Consider the following 22,088-nt stretch of genomic DNA (forward strand, 5'->3'; position numbering starts at 1 on the left):
GGTAGTAGTTGTGGTAGTAGGCCTAGTGGTAGTGGTAGTAGTTGTGGTAGTAGACCTAGTTGTTGTAGGTCTACTGGTAGTGGTAGTTTTGGTAGTAGGTCTAGTTGTAGTAGGCCTAGTGGTAGTAGGCCTAGTGGTAGTAGGCCTATTGGTAGTAGTCATAGTGGTAGAGGGCCTAATGGTGGTAGTAGACCTAGTGGTAGTAGTAGTAGTGGTAGTAGTAGTAGTAGTGGTAGTAGTAGTGGTGGTAGTAGGCCTAGTGGTAGTAGACCTAGTTGTAGTAGTGTTAGTAGTAGTGGTAGTAGGCCTAGTGGTAGTAGTAGTAGTAGTTGTAGTAGTAGTAGTAGTGGTAGTAGGCCTGGTGGTTTAAGTAGTAGTTGTGGTTGTAGGCCTAGTAGTAGTGGTAGTAGTTGTGGTAATAAGCCTAGTGGTATTAGTAGTATTAGTGGTAGTGGTAGTATTTGTAGTGGTAGTAGGCATAGTGGTAGTAGTGTTAGTAGTAGTAGTGGTAGTAGTAGGCCTAGTGGTAGTAGTAGTTGTAGTGGTAATAGGCCTAGTGGTATTAGTAGTAGTTGTGGTAGTATGCCAAGTGGTAGTAGTTGTGTTAGTAGGCCTAGGGGCAGTAGTAGAGGTTGTGGTAGTAGGCCTAGTGGTATTAGTAGTAGTAGTAGTGGTAGTAGTTGTAGTGGGCCTAGTGATATTAGTAGTAGTTGTGGTAGTAGTCCTAGTGGTAGTAGGCCGAGTGGGAGTGGTAGTAGTGGTAGTAGGCCTAGTGTTAGTCGGCCTAGTGGATGTAGTAGTAGTGGTAGTAGACCTAGTGGTGGTAGTAGTAGTGGTAGAAGGCCTAGTGGTATTAGGCATAATGGTGGTAGTGGTATTAGTGGTGGTAGTGGTAGTGGTAGAAGGCCTAGTGGTAGTCGGCCTAGTGGATGTAGTAGTAGTGGTAGTAGACCTAGTGGTGGTAGTGGTAGTGGTAGAAGGCCTAGTGGTAGTAGGCATAATGGTGGTAGTGGTATTAGTGGTGGTAGTAGACCTAGTGGTAGTAGTAGTAGTGGTAGTAGGCCTAGTGTTAGCAGTAGTAGTTGTAGTAGTAGTAATGTTAGTAGGCCTAGTGGTAGTGGTAGTAGTGGTTGTAGGCCTAGTGGTAGTGGTAGTAGTGGTGGTGGTAGTAGCCCTAGTTTTAGTAGGCCTAGTGGTAGTAGTGGTAGTATGCCTAGTGGTATTAGTAGTAGTTGTGGTAGTAGGCCTTGTGGTAGTAGTGGTAGTATACCTAGTGGTAGTAGGCCTAGTGGTCGTAGGTCGAATGGTAGCAGAGGTAGTAGACATATTGGTAGTAGGCCTAGTGGTAGTAGTCCTAGTGGTAGTAGGCGTAATGGTAGTAGCGGTAGTAGGCCTATTGGTGGTAGTGGTATTAGTGGTGGTAGTATTTTCAAGCATTTGAAAAAAGTGTTTCAAGACAAAGGAGGGTGAGGAAGTGTATTTCACTGAGAATGGGGACGTGACTGCCAAGTATGACATTGTCAACTGGCAGCCGAAGGAGGATTGCAGTGTGGAGTGAGTTACTGTGGGTCTCTATGATGCCTCGCTACCTGCAGACAGACAACATACTATCAACAACAGGTCCTTGGTATGGACACAGCATTTTGTAAATGCATGCTAGGTGTTGTAGGCTGTCATTTGTAACAGTATACAGAGTAGTTGATTGTGTCACATTGGTCCCTAATGGAAACCACCCACGCTTCATTGCAGGTGTCTGTGGATATAGGACTCCTGCCTCTCTTGTGCTTTATGCTGGCTTTTCTGGCTCGAAACCTGCCTGATAACTTCAGTGAGGCAAAATTCATCACCTTCAGCATGCTCATATTCTGTGCAGTCTGGATCACCTTTATCCCAGCTTATGTCAGCTCTCCTGGGAAGTTCACTGTAGCTGTGGAGATCTTTGCTATTCTGGCCTCCAGTTTTGGTTTACTTTTCTGCATATTTGCTCCTAAATGTTTCATTATATTGCTGAGGCCAGAGCAAAACAACAAGAAACATATAATGGGGAAGACATCCGATGATGTACGTTATAACATAACATTATGACATTATATCATATAACATTATAACTTTTTAACATATTTTAGAAAATGCCTCCTATCTGAGACAGTATATGATAAATGTTCTGTAAAGAACATGTTTCCACATTAATAAAGAATATAAATCACTTGTGTGTTTTTAGTGCTGTGTACATTTAAATACATCACATTCAACAAGAGTATTGATTATTACCTTTTGTCAAATAAAAGATTTTCAAACATGAACATGAGGACATTGTCGAAGATGAACAGGCTTTCTCATGATGTTAATGTGTAAACAAAATCACAGGGCAGGAAGACAAACAGACAGACAGGCAGACAAACAGACAGACATGCAGAGAGACAGTAGGATGACTCTCTACAGATACAGAGGAGCTGCTGCTAATGCCACAGAGCTCAAAATAGTCATCAACAAGTTTTGAAAAGAAAAACAGAACATTCTGCTCCATCGCACTCCATTGTATAGAGCCAGGATGCAAAGTACAGTTCAAGTTGGAAGACCTACATAAGTCTGGTTCATCCTTGGGAGCAATTTCCAAACGCCTGAAGGTACCACAAACAATAGTTCAAACAATAGTTCGCAAGTATAAACACTATGGGGCCTTGCGGCCGTAATTCCGCTGAGGAAGAAGACGCGTTCTGTCTCCTAGAGATGAACGTACTTTGGTGCGAAAAGTGCAAATCAATCCCAGAACAACAGCAAAGGACCTTGTGAAGATGCTGGAGGAAACAGGTACAAAAGTATCTACACTCACAGTAAAACGAGTCCTCTATCGACATAACCTGAAAGGCCGCTCAGCAAAGAAGAAGCCACTGCTCCAAAACCGCCATAAAAAAGCCAGACTACGATTTGCAACTGCACATGGGGACAAAGATCGTACTTTTTGGAGAAATGTCCTCTGGTCTGATGAAACAGAAATAGAACTGTTTGGCCATAATGACCATTGTTATGTTTGGAGGAAAAAAGGGGAGGCTTGCAAGCCGAAGATCACCATCCCAACAGTGAAGCACGGGGGTGGCAGCATCATGTTGTGGGGGTGCTTTGCTGCGGGAGGGACTGGTGCACTTCACAAAATAGATGGCATCATGAGGACGGAAAATTATGTGGATATATATATAAGCAACATCTCAAGACATAAGTCAGTAAGTTAAAGCTTGGTCGCAAATGGGAATGTATTGAAAGAAATATAAGCTGAATAAATCATTCTCTCTGCTATTATTCTGACATTTCACATTCAGAAAAAAAGTGGTGATCCTAACTGACCTAAGATAGTGAATTTTTACTAGTATTAAATGTCAGGAATTGTGAAAAACTGAGTTTAAATGTATTTGGCTGAGGTGTATGTAAACTTCCGACTTCACCTGTACCTTACCAATCCAAAGTTTGGACACACCTACTCATTTAAGGGTTTTAATTTATTTTTACTATTTTCTACATTGTAGAATAATAGTGAAGACATCAAAACTATGAAATAACACACTTAGAATTATGTAGTAACCAAAAAAGTGTTAAACAAATCAAAATATATTGTATATTTGTGATTCTTCAAAATAGCCACTCTTTGCCTTGATGACAGCTTTGCATACTGTTGGTATTCTCTCAACCAGCTTCATGAAGTAGTCACCTGGAATGCATTTGAATTAACAGGTGTGCCTTGTTAAAATGTATTTGTGGAATTTATTTCCTTCTTTATGCATTTGAGACAATCAGTTATATTGTGACAAGGTAGGGGTGGAATACAGACGATAGCCCTATTTGGTAAAAGACCAAGTCCATATTATGACAAGAACAGCTCAAATAAGGAAAGAGAAACAACAGTCCATCATTACTTTAAGACATGAAGGTCAGTCAATACGGAACATTTGCAAAAACCATCAAGCGCTATGACGAAACTGGCTCTCATGAGGACCGCCACAGGAAAGGAAATTAATTACTTAAAAATCATACAATGTGATTTTCTGGATTTTTGTTTTAGATTCCATCTCTCACAGTTGAAGTGTACCTATGATAAAAATTACAGACCTCTACATGCTTTGTAAGTAGGAAAACCTGCAAAATCAGCAGTGTATCAAATACTTGTTCTCCCCACTGCAGTTGTGTCCAAACTTTTGACTGGTACTGTCTGTTGACGTGTGTCAAATATGTTTGAAAACACTATGTTAAAAGCACTGTGTGGGCTTGTCCCTAGGATTACCAAAGACAAAGAGCTGGATCAGTGGGTCACCAATCAGGGCCTTGCAACAGTAACAAGCGGTGATGTGAATCAGTGGGTCACCAATCAGGGCCTTCTTTGCGACCATCAGGTTACTTCCCCGGGACAAACCGTGAGCTGGACAAAAACCTTGTCTATGATGAGATAAGGAGTTGGGATACTGACAGGCTGGGCTACGTTGCTAATATGAGCAAACAGTGGATAGATAAGTGCAGACTTCTGACATTGTGGAAATAAAAATGTATATGCGTCATGCTTTACCAGATGTTTTTTTTTGTGTGACAATTTCAACACACACGTAAAATAATAGAAAAAGTATTATTTATTTTAATCCCATACTTGTTCTATTGTTTTATGTACGAGTTTAAATTGTCAAACTAAAAAAAAACTAATGAAAAGCATGACGGATATAATGTTTTATATCCACAATGTCAGAAGCCTGCACATATCTATCCACTGCTTGCTCATATTAGCAGCATAGCCCAGCCTCTGTCACTATCCCACCTCCCTCTCTCATCCTGTACCCCGGGGAAACAATAAACACTAGAACCACATCCCACTCGTTGAGAGGGAGTGTATGGGCAGTTCCAGCGTCTTAGGGGGCACTTTCACCTCTATAAAATAGGAACCCTTCTGTCTGCCCTCACAGACAAAGCTGCCCTGCTGAAGGCTGGCATGGCACTGAGAACAGACGTAGTTCTCCAGCTGCTGGTGGTGGTGATGAGGGGTATGGCTGCTCCAGCCCCAATCTGCTCTCTGCTGGGCCAACCCGCTCTGCCTCTCCTGTCTGCCGAGGGGGACATCAACATTGGGGCAGTGTTCCCTCTACATAGGAATGCCCTCTTCAAGGTCCATTCATTCACCTCCAGACCAGAGAAAACACCCTGTATCAGGTATGTGTTGAAAAAAACTGTCTTTGGGAACTTCTAGCTGTTTTGGAATATTTCTCATCAAGATAGATTTTTTTTGTCTTTCAATGAAAGTAGGCACAGTGCTTAATAACACTATTGTAGATGATCTGTGCATTTATTTTTGGACAAAACAAGTATACAAATTGTTTCTGTTATACTAAACACTACTCAACTCATCTCGACCAAGTATATCAGTTTTGCTGGCGTATGTGATTGTGGCATATGCGATTCCTGGCTTCAACTAACTTATTTTTGGGGGTTTGTTACCGCTGTCCAGTTTCAACCCACGTGAGTTCCAGTTTGCACAAACCCTGATCTTTGCCCTGGAGGAGATCAACAACAGCAGTGATCTGCTTCCAGGGCTGTCTCTGGGTTACCAGGTCTATGACTCCTGTGGCTCTGCCCCCCTTGCCATCCACTCAGCCCTGGCCCTGATGAACAGCCCTGGGCCTGAGGACAGCCTGGGAGACCCCTCCTCCTGCTCCAGATCTCCTGCCGTGTTTGGCATTGTAGCGGAGTCAATCTCCACATCCACCATCGGAATATCATCCCTGGTCGGACCATTCAGCATCCCTGTGGTGAGACACCTTCTGGTTTGGGCTCTTTAGAGGTAGTATAATCAATGTCAGCTATGTATGAAAGATCAATTCAAATCTTCCCGTTTCTTCCACACAGGTCAGCCACTTTGCCACCTGTGCTTGTCTCAGTAACAGAAAAAAGTTTCCCTCCTTCTTCAGAACCATCCCCAGTGACTTCTACCAGAGCAGAGCCCTGGCAAAGCTGGTCAAACACTTTGGATGGAACTGGGTGGGAGTGGTGAACAGCAACAATGACTATGGAAACAATGGCATGGCCACATTCATGGAGGCCGCGTGGCATGATGGGGTCTGTGTAGAGTACCAAGAGGCCATCCACCGCACAGACCCCCGAGAGAAGCTCCTGGAAACCGTCAGGGTGATCAGGAAGGCCACAGCCAGGGTGGTGGTGCTGTTCCTGGGCTTGGGGGACCTCCTCCCCCTGCTGAATGAGTTGGCTCTGGAGGGAGACCCAGGGCTGCAGTGGGTGGGCAGCGAGGCCTGGATCACAGCCAGAGTGCTGACGGAGAACAAGGCCTACGGCTTCCTGAGGGGGGCAGTGGGCTTTGCCATCAGGAATGCCAGGCTGGATGGTCTGGAGGTGTTCCTAGACAAGGTGCACCCCTCCCAGGCGCCAGACAACACCCTGCTCAGGGAGTTCTGGGAGACTGTGTTCCAGTGCTCCTTCGAGGGGGGCAGCAGCACGCTGTGCACAGGAACAGAGAGCTTAGCAAAGCTGAAGAACCAATACACGGACATGTCAGAGCTGAGAATATCCAATAAAGTGTACACAGCTGTTTATGCCATTGCACACGCTCTACACAACCTACTGACTGACTTAAAGAATGACACAGACAGCGGCAACAGACCAGTCTACACACCACAGCAGGTGAGCAAGCTCCAGATACAACAAAACATAAATAACATATCATATGAATCATCCCACTGTCTGTTTCTCTGTGTCTCTCTCTGTGTCTCTCTGTGTCTCTATGTCTCTCTCTGCCTCTCTTTGTGTCTCTCTCTGTCTCTCTGTCTCTATGTCTCTCTCTGCCTCTCTTTGTGTCTCTCTCTGTCTCTCTGTCTCTCTGTCTCTATCTGTCTCTCTCTATCTATGTCTCTGTGTGTCTCTGTGTGTCTCTCTGTGTCTCTCTGTGTCTCTATGTCTCTCTCTGCCTCTCTTTGTGTCTCTCTCTGTCTCTCTGTCTCTATGTCTCTCTCTGCCTCTCTTTGTGTCTCTCTCTCTCTCTCTCTCTCTCTCTCTCTCTCTCTCTCTCTCTCTCTCTCTCTCTCTCTCTCTCTCTCTCTCTCTCTCTCTCTCTCTCTCTCTCTCTCTCTCTCTCTCTCTCTCTCTCTCTCTCTCTCTCTCTCTCTCTCTCTCTCTCTCTCTCTCTCTCTCTCTCTCTCTCTCTCTCTCTCTCTCCCTCTCTCTCTCTCCCTCTCTCTCTCTCTCTCTGTCTCTCTCCATATTGTTGAGCAGGTGCTACAGTACCTGAAGGAGGTGAGGTTTAGAGTAAAGACAGGAGAGGAGATCTGGTTTGATGCTAACGGAGATGTGGTGGCGTGCTACGACCTAGTGAACTGGCAGCAGGAGGAGAATGGGACCCTGCAGTTCCATGCTGTGGGGCTGTATGATTCCTCGATGCCCCCTGAACAGCGCATTACCTTCAACAAGGGAAAACTGGTCTGGGCAGGGGGCCAGGCAGAGGTAGGACTAAATACATGTTGACTATGTTGCAAAAGCATAACACTTGCAAACCTCAAACCACTACAAATATAAAACATGCATTCTATAATGTTTACATAATCCACATAGTCTATCTCAATTGTCTTGTTTTGTATTGGTAATATAGCTTCCACAAGTAGTGACATTAAATCATTTCTGCACGTTTATTTATATAAAATACACCATTATTCAGACGTGTTGTATTTCTCTACAGGCACCTGCAGCAGTGTGCAGTGAGAGCTGTCCCACAGGCACTCGTAAGGCTGTACAGAAAGGAAAGCCTGTATGCTGTTATGACTGTGTACCATGTGCGGAGGGAGAGATCAGTAATATCACAGGTAATATATAATGCATTTAGGGCTACCTGCAATACTTTCAAGCTCTCTCACTGCCCAACAAGACTAATAGATGTGGAAAAACACATGACACACTGATTCATGGAATGAATGACGTTCTAATCTCCTTACAGATTCTAACGGCTGCTATCGATGTGACTTGGAGTATTGGTCAAATGAAAAAAGAGACCGCTGTGTGTTGAAACCAGTTGAATTCCTCTCCTATGAAGAAATGATGGGCATAGTTCTGGTGTTTTTCTCCTTACTGGGGTCTGGTGTTACTACTCTGGTAGCTGTTGTGTTTTCAGTTCATAAGGACACCCCCATCGTCAGGGCCAACAACTCTGAGCTGAGCTTCCTGCTGCTTTTCTCCTTGACTCTGTGTTTTCTGTGTTCTCTTACTTTCATTGGCCGGCCCTCTGAGTGGTCCTGTATGCTGCGTCACACAGCGTTTGGGATCACCTTCGTCCTCTGCATCTCTTGTGTTCTGGGGAAAACAATAGTGGTGTTGATGGCCTTCAGAGCTACACTTCCAGCCAGTAATGTCATGAAATGGTTTGGTCCTCCACAGCAGAGACTCAGTGTTCTGGCTTTCACTCTCATACAGGTCCTGATCTGTGTTCTTTGGTTAACAGTCTCCCCTCCTTTCCCCTACAAGAACATGAAGACCTATAAGGAAAAGATCATTCTAGAGTGTGATGTGGGTTCAGCTATTGGTTTCTGGGCTGTATTGGGGTATATAGGACTCCTGGCTCTCTTGTGCTTTGTGCTGGCTTTTCTGGCTCGAAAGCTGCCTGATAACTTCAATGAGGCCAAATTCATCACCTTCAGCATGCTCATATTCTGTGCAGTCTGGATCACCTTTATCCCAGCTTATGTCAGCTCTCCTGGGAAGTTCACTGTAGCTGTGGAGATCTTTGCTATTCTGGCTTCCAGTTTTGGTTTACTTTTCTGCATATTTGCTCCTAAATGTTTCATTATATTGCTGAGGCCAGAGCAAAACACCAAGAAACATATGATGGTGAAGACATCCAATGACAAACGATATTAAAGAAAAATATTTTAGGAAAGGCGTCAACCAAAGCCCTTCAGGATGGATACTGACCATTGACCTATTCAAAGTCTTTCTATAATAAACACAGACACATCATTTCAAAGTCAGTGATGGGTTAACCTCATCCCCAGGCTCAAATGATACCAAAAAAATCTCATATGATCATATTACTTTTAGGACGCCCCAACTGATTCTGAGTTTTGGCATATATCATTTTTTATTATTTTCACCTTTATTTTATCAGGTAGGCTAGTTGAGATCAAGTTCTGATTTACAACTGTGACCTGGCCAAGATAAAGCAAAGCAGTGCGACACAAACAACAACACAGAGTTACACATGGAATAAACAAACATGGAGTCAATAATACAATAGAAAAGGTGTCCCACACAGTGTGTGCAAATGAGGTAGGATAAGGGAGGTAAGGCAATAAATAGGCCATAGTGGCGAAATAATTACAATATAGCAATTAAACACTGGAGTGATAGATGTGCAGATGATGAATGTGGAAGTAGAGATACTGAGGCGCAAAATAGCAAAATATGAAGGTTACATGTGAGAACTAGGTGCATACTTTCTGATTTCCTGATCTCACTTCCTTGTTTAGCATAAATCATTTGTAGAGGGCAGGTTCTAAGGGTTTTGTTGGATGGTGATGGACTGAGATATCAACCAATGTAAATCCGCTCCTGCCATCGGCTCCATTCCTGTCTCTTCATGAGACATTGTGAGAGACGGTTCGAAAGAGAAAGAGCCTCCTGGTGAACAAGATCTTTAATGGGTACATAGATGTTCAATAAGTCCAATAAGTCCTGAACAAACATCCAACAGCACATTATGCCAAGCAGCCATATCTACATGGGTGTGGTCGCACATTATGAGAGTCATGACAATAATGAAGCAGAAAGAAAATCTCATTTTTTGACATAGCCGATATTTCTCACTGCTCTACCCCAGCGGCCACTGACAGCCTGGTGTGCTTCCACAGGCCCCCTCAGTGACCCCCTCAGTGACTGCTGCTGTCCAGTCCAGGTCCAGATCAGGAGCCCACACACAAGCCCCTTACTGAGCCTCTGTCTCACAGGCCTGCTCTGGACAAGCATGGTCTACTATCTCATCAAAAACGACATTGACTTCTTAAACCTCTCCTCATAGGCCTGTGGGCCACAACCCAATGTGTGTCAATACACCAATGGGCATGTGGCATTCATACCACCATCAATACAAAGCAAGGTCTCAGTGAAATGTGTTGTAATGAATATATGTCTGTACTGCATGTATGGTGTAATGTATTGGCTACCCTTCATGTAATATTACAGTGGTTGTCATAAGCAATTCAGCTGTCTAATATATCTGGATCTCCAGTCTTACTTGAATTATCACAATGCTAGAGAAAGACACAAATAAATAAAAACACTAGAATGGTCATTTTCTATGAATTGTGTGACTTGCTTCAGCTGGCCAAATGTATCTGTATGTAGTAGTAGAAATAAAAGTAATAGTAAATCAAATCAAATCAAATGTTGTTAGTCACATGAGCTGAATACAACTGGTCTGGACCTTACAGTGAAATGCTTACTTACGAGCCCCTAACCAACAATGCAGTTTAAAGAAATACAGATAAGAATAAGAAATTAAATGAACAAGTAGTTAAAGAGCAGCAGTAAAATAACAATAGTGAGACTATATACAGCAGTGTACAGGTACAGAGTCAATGTGCGGGGACACCGGTTAGTTGAGCTAATATGTACATGCAGGTAGAGTTATTAAAGTGACTATGCAGAGATGATGACAACAGACAGTAGCAGCAGTGTAAAATAGGGTTCTCTTATGGAGACAGTCAAAGAACACTTTTGGAACTCTATTTTTTCCTGGGAGGGGTAGGAGTAGTAGTAGTAGTAGTAGTAGTAGTAGTATTAGTAGTAGTTTTAGTGGTAGTGGTAGTGGTAGTGGTAGTGGTAGTAGTGGTAGCAGTACTAGTGGTAGTATGCCTAGTATTAGTAGTAGTGGTAGTAGGCCTAGAGGTAGTAGTAGTTGTGGTAGTAGGCCTAGTGGTAGTAGTGGTGGTAATAGTAGTGGTGGTGGTAGAAGTAGTAGTGGTAGTAGTAGTAGTAGCGGAAGTGGTAATAGTGGTAGTAGTAGTAGTGGTAGTAGCCCTAGCGGTAGTGGTAGTAGTTGTGGTAGTAGGCGTAGTGCTAGTAGTAGTAGTAGTGGTAGTGGTAGTATAAGTTGTGGAGTAGTGGTAGTAGCCCTAGTAGTATTAGTAGTAGTAGTGGTAGTAGTAATAGTAGAGGTAGTGGTAGTAGTTGTAGTGGTAGTAGTAGAACTAGTGGTAGTAGGCCTAGTAGTAGTAGTAGTAGCTGTGGTAGTAGGCCTAGTGGTAGTAGTAGTAGTAGTGGTAGTAGTGGTAGTGGTAGTAGTAGGCCTAGTCGTAGTAGTAGTAGTAGTAGTAGCTGTGGTAGTAGGCCTAGTGGTAGTAGTAGCAGTAGTGGTAGTAGGCCTAGTAGTATTAGTAGTAGTAGTAGTATTGGTTGTAGTAGTAGTGGGAGTGGTAGTAGTAGTTGTGGTAGTAGGCCTAGTGGTAGTAGTAGTAGTAGTAGTGGTAGTAGTCGTTGTGGTAGTAGGCCTAGTGGTAGTAGACCTAGTGGTAGTAGTAATAGTAGTGGTAGTAGGCCTGGTGGTAGTAGTAGTAGTGGTAGTGGTAGTAGGCCTAGTGGTACTAGTAGTATTAGTGGTAGTGGTAGGTTTTGTAGTGGTAGTAGTAGTAGTAGTAGTAGTGGTAGTATTGGTAGCAGGCCTAATGGTAGTAGTAGTAGAAGTGGTAGTAGTGGTTGTAGGCCTAGTGGTAGTGTTAGTAGTTGTGTTAGTAGTGGTTGTATTACTAGTGGTAATAGTAGTAGTGGTACGGTAGTAGGCCTAGTGGTGGTAGTAGTGGTGGTAGTGGTAGTAGGCCTAGTTGTAGTAGTAGTATTGGTAGTGGTAGTATTCCTGGTGGTGGTAGTAGTAGTGGTAGTGGCAGTAGGCCTAGTTGTGGTAGTAATAGTGGTAATGGCAGTACGCCTAGTTGTTGTAGGCCTACTGGTAGTAGTAGTAGTGGTAGTAGGCCTAGTAGTACTAGTGGTAGTAGGCCCAGTGGTAGTAGTGATAGTAGTGGTAGTAGGCCTAGTGGTATTAGTAGTAGTTGTGGTAGTAGGCCTAGTGGTAGTGGTTGTAGTTTGGTAGTAGGCCTAGTGGTAGTGGTAGTAGTGGTAGTAGGCCTTGTGGAAGAAGGCCTAGTGGTAGTAGGCCTAGTGGTAGTGGTAGTAGTAGTAGTAGTAGTAGTAGTAGTTGTAGTGGTTGTAGGCATATAGTAGTAGTGGTAGTAGGCCTAGTGTTAGTAGTAGCAGTGGTAGTAGGCCTAGTAGTAGTGGTAGTAGTAGTAGTAGTAGTAGTAGTAGTAGTGGAAGTAGTGGTAGTTGTAGCAGTAGTTGTGGTAGTAGACCTAGTGGTAGTAGTAGTAGTATTAGTAGTATTAGGCCTAGTGGTAGTGGTAGTAGTAGTGGTAGTAGTAGTAGTAGTAGTAGTAGTGGTAGTAGTGGTAGTAGGCCTAGTGGTATTAGTGGTAGTTGTGGTAGTAGGTCTACTGGTAGTAGTGGTAGTATTACTAGTGGTAGTGGTAGTAGTGGTAGTATTACTAGTGGCAGTGGTAGTAGTAGTAGTAGTGGTAGTGGTAGTAGGCCAAGTTGTAGTAGTAGTAGTGGTAGTAGGCCTAGTTGTAGCAGTTGTAGTGGTAGTAGGCCTGGTGGTAGTAGTAGTGGTAGTGGTAGTATTACTAGTAGTAGCGGTAGTAGTAGTGGTAGTAGTAGTGATAATGGTCGTAGAACTAGTGGTAGTAGTTGTAGTGGTTGTTGGCCTAGTTGTAGCAGTTGTAGTGGTAGTAGGCCTAGTGGTAGTAGTAGTGGTGGTAGTTGGCCTAGTGGTAGTGGTAGTAGTTGTGGTAGTAGTCCTAGTGGTAGTAGTCGTAGTAGTGGTAGTAGGCCTGGTGGTATTGGTAGTAGTTGTGGTAGTAGGCCTAGTGGTAGTGGTAGTAGATGTGGTAGTAGTGGTTGTAGGCCTAGTGGTAGTGGTAGTAGTGGTAGTAGGCCTTGTGGAAGTAAGCCTAGTGGTAGTAGGCCTAGTGGTAGTAGGCCTAGTAGAAGAGGGCCTAATGGTGGTAGTAGGCCTAGTTGTAGTAGTAGTAGTGGTAGTAGACCTAGTGGTAGTAGTAGTAATGGTAGTAGTAGTTGTAGTAGGCTTAGTGGTTGTAGGCTTAATGGTGGTAGTGGTATTAGTGGTGGTAGTAGACCTAGTGGTAGTAGTAACAGTGGTAGTGGTAGTAGTGGTAGTAGCCTTAGTTGTAGTAGGCCTAATGGTGGTAGTGTTTTAGTGGTGGTTGTAGGCCTAGTGGTAGTATACCTAGTGGTAGTAGCAGTATTGGAAGTAGTAATTGTGCTAGTAGGCCTAGTGGTAGTAGTAGTAGTGGTAGTAGTAGTAGTAGTAGAGGTAGTAGGCCTAGTGGTAGTAGGCCTAGTGGTTGTAGTGGTTGTAGACCTAGTGGTATCAGGTCTAGTGGTAGTAGGCCTAATGGTAGTGGTAGTAGACATATTGGTAGTAGCCCTAGTGGTAGTAGTAGTTGTGGTAGTAGACCTAGTTTAGAGGGCCTAATGGTGGTAGTGGTATTAGTGGTGGTAGTAGTAGTAGTTGTAGTGGTTGTAGGCATATTAGTAGTAGTGGTAGTAGGCCTAGTGTTAGTAGTAGTAGTGGTAGTAGGCCTAGTAGTAGTGGTAGTAGTAGTAGTAGTAGTAGTAGTAGTGGAAGTAGTGGTAGTATGCCAAGTGGTAGTTGTAGTAGTAGTTGTGGTAGTAGACCTAGTGGTAGTAGTAGTAGTAGTATTAGTGGTAGTAGGCCAAGTTGTAGTAGTAGTAGTGGTAGTAGGCCTAGTTGTAGCAGTTGTAGTGGTAGTAGGCCTGGTGGTAGTAGTAGTGGTAGTGGTAGTGGTAGTATTACTAGTAGTAGTGGTAGTAGTAGTGGTAGTAGTAGTGATAATGGTAGTAGAACTAGTGGTAGTAGTTGTTGTGGTTGTTGGCCTAGTTGTAGCAGTTGTAGTGGTAGTAGGCCTAGTGGTAGTAGTAGTGGTGGTAGTTGGCCTAGTGGTAGTGGTAGTAGTAGTGGTAGTAGGCCTAGTGGTATTGGTAGTAGTTGTGGTAGTAGGTCTAGTGGTAGTGGTAATAGTTGTGGTAGTAGGCCTAGTTGTTGTAGGTCTAGTGGTAGTGGTAGTATTGGTAGTAGGTCTAGTGTTAGTGGTAGTAGTAGTAGTGGTAGTAGGCCTTGTGGTAGTAGTAGTGGTGGCGGTAGTAGCCCTAGTTGTAGTAGGCCTAATGGTAGCAGTGGTAGAGACCTAGTGGTAGTAGGCCTAGTGGTAGTAGTGGTAGTAGTTGTGGTAGTAGTCCTAGTGGTTGTAGTCGTAGTAGTGGTAGTAGGCCTAGTGGTAGTGGTAGTAGTTGTGGTAGTAGGCCTAGTTGTTGTAGGTCTAGTGGTAGTGGTAGTATTGGTAGTAGGTATAGTGGTAGTAGACCTAGTGGTAGTGGTAGTAGTGGTAGTAGGCCTAGTGATAGTAGGCCTAGTGGTAGTAGGCCTAATGGTAATAGTCCTAGTGGTAGAGGGCCTAATGGTGGTAGTAGACCTAGTGGTAGTAGTAGCAGCGGTAGTAGGCGTAGTGGTAGTAGTAGTGGTGATAGTATGCCAAGTGGTAGTAGACCTAGTTGTAGTAGTAGTAGTGGTAGAAGGCCTAGTGTTAGTAGTAGTAGTAGTGGTAGTAGTAGTACTGGTAGTAGGCCTAGTGGTTTAATAAGTAGTAGTTGTGGTAGTAGGCCTAGTATTAGTGGTAGTGGTAGTATTTGTAGTGGTAATAGGCATAGTGGTAGTAGTGTTAGTAGTAGTAGTGGTAGTAGTAGGCCTAGTGGTAGTAGTAGTAGTAGTAGTGGAAGTAGTAGTAGTGGTAATATGCCTAGTGGTATTAGTAGTAGTTGTGGTAGTAGGCCAAGTGGTAGTAGTTGTGGTAGTAGGCATAGTGGCAGTAGTAGAGGTTGTGGTAGTAGGCCTAATGGTATTAGTAGTAGTAGTGGTAGTAGTGATATTAGGCCTAGTGGTATTAGTAGTAGTTGTGGTAGTAGTCCTGGTGGTAGTAGGCCTAGTGGGAGTGGTAGTAGTGGTAGTAGGCCTAGTGGTAGTAGGCCTAGTGGATGTAGTAGTTGTGGTACTAGACCTAGTGGTGGTAGTAGTAGTGGTAGAAGGCCTAGTGGTAGTAGGCCTTATGGTGGTAGTGGTATTAGTGGTGGTAGTACCCCTAGTGGTAGTAGTAGTAGTGGTAGTAGGCCTAGTGTTAGCAGTAGTAGTTGTAGTATTAGTAATGTTAGTAGGCCTAGTGATAGTAGCAGTAGTGGTAGTAGTGGTAGTAGGCATAGTGGTAGTGGTAGTAGTGGTGGTAGGCCTTGTGGTAGTAGTAGTGGTGGTGGTAGTAGCCCTAGTTGTAGTACACCTAATGGTAGCAGTGGTAGTAGACCTAGTGGTAGTAGGCCTAGTGGTAGTGGTAGTAGACCTAGTGGTAGTAGGCTTAGTGGCAGTAGTCCTAGTGGTAGAAGACCTAGTGGTAGTAGGCTTAGTGGCAGTAGTCCTAGTGGTAGTAGGCCTAATGGTAGTTGTGGTAGTAGACCAAGTGGTAGTAGGCCTAGTGGTTGTAGGCCTAGTGGTAGTAGGCCTAATGGTGGTAGTAGGCCAAATGGTAGTGGTGGTAGTAGACCAAGTGGTAGTAGGCCTAGTGGTAGTAGGCCTAGTGGTAGTAGGCCTAATGGTGGTAGTGGTATTAGTGGTGGTAGTATTCTCAATTACATGAAAAAAGTGTTTCAAGACAAAGGAGGGTTGAGGAAGTGTATTTCACTGAGAATGGGGACGTGACTGCCAAGTATGACATTGTCAACTGGCAGCCGAAGGAGGATGGCAGTGTGGAGTGAGTTACTGTGGGTCTCTATGATGCCTCGCTACCTGCAGACAGACAACATACTATCAACAACAGCTCCTTGGTATGGACACAGCATTTTGTAAATGCATGCTAGGTGTTGTAGGCTGTCATTTGTAACAGTACACAGAGTAGTTGATTGTGTCACATTGGCCCCTATGTAATCCACCAACGCTTCATTGCAGGTGCCTGTGGATATAGGACTCCTGCCTCTCTTGTGCTTTGTGCTGGCTTTTCTGGCTCGAAACCTGCCTGATAACGTCAATGAGGCCAAATTCATCACCTTCAGCATGCTCATATTCTGTGCAGTCTGGATCACCTTTATCCCAGCTTATGTCAGCTCTCCTGGTAAGTTCACTGTAGCTGTGGAGATCTTTGCCATTCAGGCCTCCAGTTTTGGTTTACTTTTCTGCATGTTTTCTCCTAAATGTTTCGTTATTATGCTGAAGCCAGAGCAAAACACCAAGAAACATATAATGGGGAAGACATCCAATGATGTACGTTATAACATAACATTATGACATTATATCATTTAACATTATAACGTTATTAACATATTTTAGAAAATGCCTCCAATCTGAGACAGTATATGATAAATGTTCTGTAAAGAACATGTTTCCACATTAATAAAGAATATAAGTCACTTGTGTGTTTTTAGTGTTGTGTGCATTTTAAATACATCACATTCAACAAGAGTATTGATTATTACCTTTTGTCAAATAAAAGATTTTCAAACATGAACATGAGGACATTGTCGAAGATGAACAGGCTTTCTCAAGATGTTAATGTGTAAACAAAATCACAGGGCAGGAAGACAAACAGACAGACAGGCAGATAAACAGACAGACATGCAGACAGACAGATTACCTGCTGCAGACACGCAGGACCTTTGACAAACAAACACAAACACACACACACAAACAAACACACACACACACACACACACACACACACACACACACACACACACACACACACACACACACACACACACACACACACACACACACACACACACACACACACACACACACACACACACAGACAGTAGGATGACTCTCTACAGATACAGAGGAGCTGCTGCTAATGCCACAGGGCTCAGCCCCAGGGAAGGAAACACCTCAAGGCCCCCAGCTCATCCTCTAACACAACAATAACAGTAGCAGCTTCCCATCCAGGGACACAGTATCATATACAGATACCGTCAAATATTGGCCATCTTTGCATTATTCACTATTTATTCCAAATTAAGTTGAAGTTGAAATAGAAACATTTAGTGTTTACATTTGATTTAAAAGTGCACAGGGCCAATACAAATGAAAATGTCCAAATTAATTTGGTTGGTAGTAATGATACACGTTTACAGTGTAATTTAACTCACCTGGGGTTAGTTGCACGTGCGTACAGGGTCAAAATAGTCATCAACAAGTTTTGAAAAGAAAAACAGAACATTCTGCTCAGTCGCACTCCATTGTATAGAGCAAGGATGCCAAGTATAGTTGAAGTCGGAAGACCTCCACAAGTCTGGTTCATCCTTGGGAGCAATTTCCAAACGCCTGAAGGTACCAGAAACAATAGTTCAAACAATAGTTCGCAAGTATAAACACTATGGGGCCTTGCGGCCGTAATTCCGCTGAGGAAGAAGACGCGTTCTGTCTCCTAGAGATGAACGTACTTTGGTGCGAAAAGTGCAAATCAATCCCAGAACAACAGCAAAGGACCTTGTGAAGATGCTGGAGGAAACAGGTACAAAAGTATCTATACTCACAGTAAAATGAGTCCTATATCGACATAACCTGAAAGGCCGCTCAGCAAAGAAGAAGCCACTGCTCCAAAACCGCCATAAAAAAGCCAGACTACGGTTTGCAACTGCACATGGGGACAAAGATCGTACTTTTTGGAGAAATGTCCTCTGGTCTGATGAAACAGAAATATAACTTTTTGGCCATAATGACCATTGTTATGTTTGGAGGAAAAAAGGGGACGCTTGCAAGCCGAAGAACACCATCCCAACAGTGAAGCACGGGGGTGGCAGCATCATGTTGTGGGGGTGCTTTGCTGCGGGAGGGACTGGTGCACTTCACAAAATAGATGGCATCATGAGGACGGAAAATTATGTGGATATATATATAAGCAACATCTCAAGACATAAGTCAGTAAGTTAAAGCTTGGTCGCAAATGGGAATGTATTGAAATAAATAAAAGCTGAATAAATCATTCTCTCTACTATTATTCTGACATTTCACATTCAGAAAAAAAGTGGTGATTCTAACTGACCTAAGACAGTGAATTTTTATTAGTATTAAATGTCAGGAATTGTGAAAAATTTAGTTTAAATGTATTTGGCTAGGTGTATGTAAACTTCCGACTTCACCTGTACCTTACCAATCAAAAGTTTGGACACACCTACTCATTTAAGGGTTTTAATTTATTTTTACCATTTTCTACATTGTAGAATAATAGTGAAGACATCAAAACTATGAAATAACACACTTAGAATCATATAGTAACCAAAAAAGTGTTTAACAAATCAAAATATATTGTATATTTGTGATTCTTCAAAAATAGCCACTCTTTGCCTTGATGACAGCTTTGCATACTGTTGGTATTCTCTCAACCAGCTTCATGAAGTAGTCACCTGGAATGCATTTGAATTAACAGGTGTGCCTTGTTAAAATGTATTTGTGCAATTTATTTCCTTCTTTATGCATTTGAGACAATCAGTTATATTGTGACAAGGTAGGGGTGGAATACAGACGATAGCCCTATTTGGTAAAAGACCAAGTCCATATTATGACAAGAACAGCTCAAATAAGGAAAGAGAAACAACAGTCCATCATTACTTTAAGACATGAAGGTCAGTCAATACGGAACATTTGCAAAAACCATCAAGCGCTATGATGAAACTGGCTCTCATGAGGCCCGCCTGTCACGATCGCTGTAATGATGAGACCAAGGCGCAGCGTGCATAGAGTTCCACATCATTTTAATAAAGAGAAACTCACTAAACAAAACATCAAACGAAACGTGAAGCTACTGGAGTGCACAAAGGCAACTTACTGTAGACAAGATCCCACAACTAACAATAGGGAAAATGGCTACCTAAATATGATTCCCAATCAGAGACAACGATAAACAGCTGTCTCTGATTGGGAACCATATCAGGCCAACATAGACATACAAAAACCTAGATGACCCACCCTATTCACTATCACGCCCCAAACAACACAGAGAAAAACAGCTTACTATGGTCAGGGCGTGACACCGTCACAGGAAAGGAAGACCCAGAGTTACCTCTGCTGCAGAGGATAAGTTCATTAGAGTTACCAGCCCCAGAAATTGCAGCCAAATAAATGCTTCACAGAGTTCAAGTAACAGACACATCTCAAGATCAACTGTTCAGAGTAGACTGCGTGAATCAGGCCTTCATGGTCGAATTGCTGATAGTACTAAAGGACACCAACAAGAAGAAGAGACTTGCTTAGGCCAAGAAGCATGAGCAATGGACAGTAGACTGGTGGAAATCTGTCAATTGGTCTGATGAGTCCAAATTTGAGATTTTTTGCTTCCAACTGCTGTGTCTTTGTGAGATGTAGAGTAGGTGAATGAATGATCTCTACATGTGTGGTGTCCACCATGAAGCATGGAGGAGGAAGTGGGATGGTGTGATGGTGCTTTGCTGGTGACACAGTCAGTTATTTATTTAGAATTTAAGGCACACTTAATCAGAATGGCTTCCACAGCATTCTGTAGTGATACGCCATCCCATCTGGTTGGCACTTAGTTGGTCTATCATTTGTTTTTCAACAGGACAATGTCCCAAAACAGGCTGTGTAAGGGCTATTTGACCAAGGAAAGTGATGGAGTGCTGCATTAGATGACCTGACCTCCACAATCACCCCACCTCAACCCAATTGAGATGGTTTGGGATGAGTTGGACTGCAGAGTGAAGGAAAAGCAGCCAACACGTGCGCAAAGTATGTGGGAACTCCTTCAAGACGGTTGGAAAAGCATCCCTCATGAAGATGGATGAGAGAATGCCAAGAGTGGGCAAAGCTGTCATTACGGCAATTTAAAACCACATTTAAAACCTCTCTGGGATAGGGTCTAGTTTCCTGAATTTCCTCCTTACTGACGTGCCCAAAGTAAACTGCCTGGTACCAGGCCCAGAAGCCAGGATATGCATATAATTGGTAGCATTGGATAGAAAACACGTTGCAGTTTCTACAACCGTTAAAATCATGTCTGAGACTATAAGGGAATTGATATGGCAGGCAAAAATCCGAAGAAAATCTGCCCAGAATTTTCTTTTTTGAGCTCCCAGGCTCTTATTATGGAAACCTATTGTTTCTATGTACATCCGTCTCCCAGATTGCAATTCCTATGGCTTCCACTAGATGTGAACAGTCTTTATTCAAGGTTTCAGGCTTCTTTAAAAATAAAAAAACAAGCATTTGGAGTTTTTGTTAGGAGATCACCTGAAGATAGATTGTCTTTCGGCTAACGAGGGAGAGGGAGAGCGCTTACAAATCTTTCTTTCCTATTGAACATACTACTTTCCATATGAAATATTATAGTTTATTTACATTTTAAGTACCTGAGGATTGCATAGAAACGTTGTTTTACTTGTTTGGACGAAGTTTAGCGGTAGCTTTTTGGACTCCTTTGTCTGCATATTGAACGTGTGGATTACTGAAATCAACGGCGCCAACTAAACTGACTTTGGGATATAAAGAAGCATTTTAATTGAACAAAACGACCATTAATGTTGTAGCTGGGACCCTTGGGATTGCTACTTTGCTACTTTGAAGAACCTCAAATATAAAATACACTGCTCAAAAAAATAAAGGGAATACTAAAATAACACATCCTAGATCTGAATGAATGAAATATTCTTATTAAATACTTTTTTCTTTACATAGTTGAATGTGCTGACAACAAAATCACACAAAAATTATCAATGGAAATCAAATTTATCAACCCATGGAGGTCTGGATTTGGAGTCACACTCAAAATTAAAGTGGAAAACCACACTACAGGCTGATCCAACTTTGATGTAATGTCCTTACAAGTCAAAATGAGGCTCAGTAGTGTGTGTGGCCTCCACGTGCCTGTATGACCTCCCTACAACGCCTGATGAGGTGAGGGTAGGTGGCGGATGGTCTCCTGAGGGATCTCCTCCCAGACCTGGACTAAAGCATCCGCCAACTCCTGGACAGTCTGTGGTGCAACGTGGTGTTGGTGGATGGAGCGAGACATGATGTCCCAGATGTGCTCAATTGGATTCAGGTCTGGGGAACGGGCGGGCCAGTCCATAGCATCAATGCCTTCCTCTTGCAGGAACTGCTGACACACTCCAGCCACATGAGGTCTAGCATTGTCTTGCATTAGGAGGAACCCAGGGCCAACCGCACCAGCATATGGTCTCACAAGGGGTCTGAGGATCTCATCTCGGTACCTAATGGCAGTCAGGCTACCTCTAGCGAGCACATGGAGGGCTGTGCGGCCCCCCAAAGAAATGCCATCCCACACCATGACTGACCCACCGCCAAACCGGTCATGCTGGAGGATGTTGCAGGCAGCAGAACGTTCTCCACGGCGTCTCCAGACTCTGTCACGTCTGTCACATGTGCTCAGTGTGAACCTGCTTTCATCTGTGAAGAGCACAGGGTGCCAGTGGCGAATTTGCCAATCTTGGTGTTCTCTGGCAAATGCCAAACGTCCTGCACGGTGTTGGGCTGTAAGCACAACCCCCACCTGTGGACGTCGGGCCCTCATACCACCCTCATGGAGTCTGTTTCTGACCGTTTGAGCAGACACATGCACATTTGTGGCCTGCTGGAGGTCATTTTGCAGGGCTCTGGCAGTGCTCCTCCTGCTCCTCCTTGCACAAAGGCGGAGGTAGCGGTCCTGCTGCTGGGTTGTTGCCCTCCTACGGCCTCCTCCACGTCTCCTGATGTACTGGCCTGTCTCCTGGTAGCGCCTCCATGCTCTGGACACTACGCTGACAGACAACAGCAAACCTTCTTGCCACAGCTCGCATTGATGTGCCATCCTGGATGAGCTGCACTATCTGAGCCACTTGTGTGGGTTGTAGACTCCGTCTCATGCTACCACTAGAGTGAAAGCACCGCCAGCATTCAAAAGTGACCAAAACATCAGCCAGGA

The 22,088-nt window shown here is 43.6% G+C and overlaps 1 protein-coding gene across 1 annotated transcript; it reads left to right on the forward strand.

Annotated features, from left to right (window-relative positions):
* Positions 1 to 5,002: 5,002 nt before the first annotated feature.
* LOC120018715 (extracellular calcium-sensing receptor-like) lies at positions 5,003 to 8,886 on the forward strand. The gene is made up of 6 exons (XM_038961916.1): positions 5,003 to 5,184; positions 5,480 to 5,780; positions 5,878 to 6,666; positions 7,255 to 7,482; positions 7,715 to 7,838; positions 7,970 to 8,886. Exons 1-6 carry the CDS (start codon positions 5,012 to 5,014, stop codon positions 8,884 to 8,886), a joined length of 2,532 nt encoding a protein of 843 aa, XP_038817844.1. The 5' UTR covers positions 5,003 to 5,011.
* Positions 8,887 to 22,088: the final 13,202 nt, after the last annotated feature.

This window comes from Salvelinus namaycush, chromosome 23 (genome assembly GCF_016432855.1).
Source record: "Salvelinus namaycush isolate Seneca chromosome 23, SaNama_1.0, whole genome shotgun sequence".
In the NCBI taxonomy this organism is placed as follows: Eukaryota; Metazoa; Chordata; class Actinopteri; order Salmoniformes; family Salmonidae; genus Salvelinus; species Salvelinus namaycush.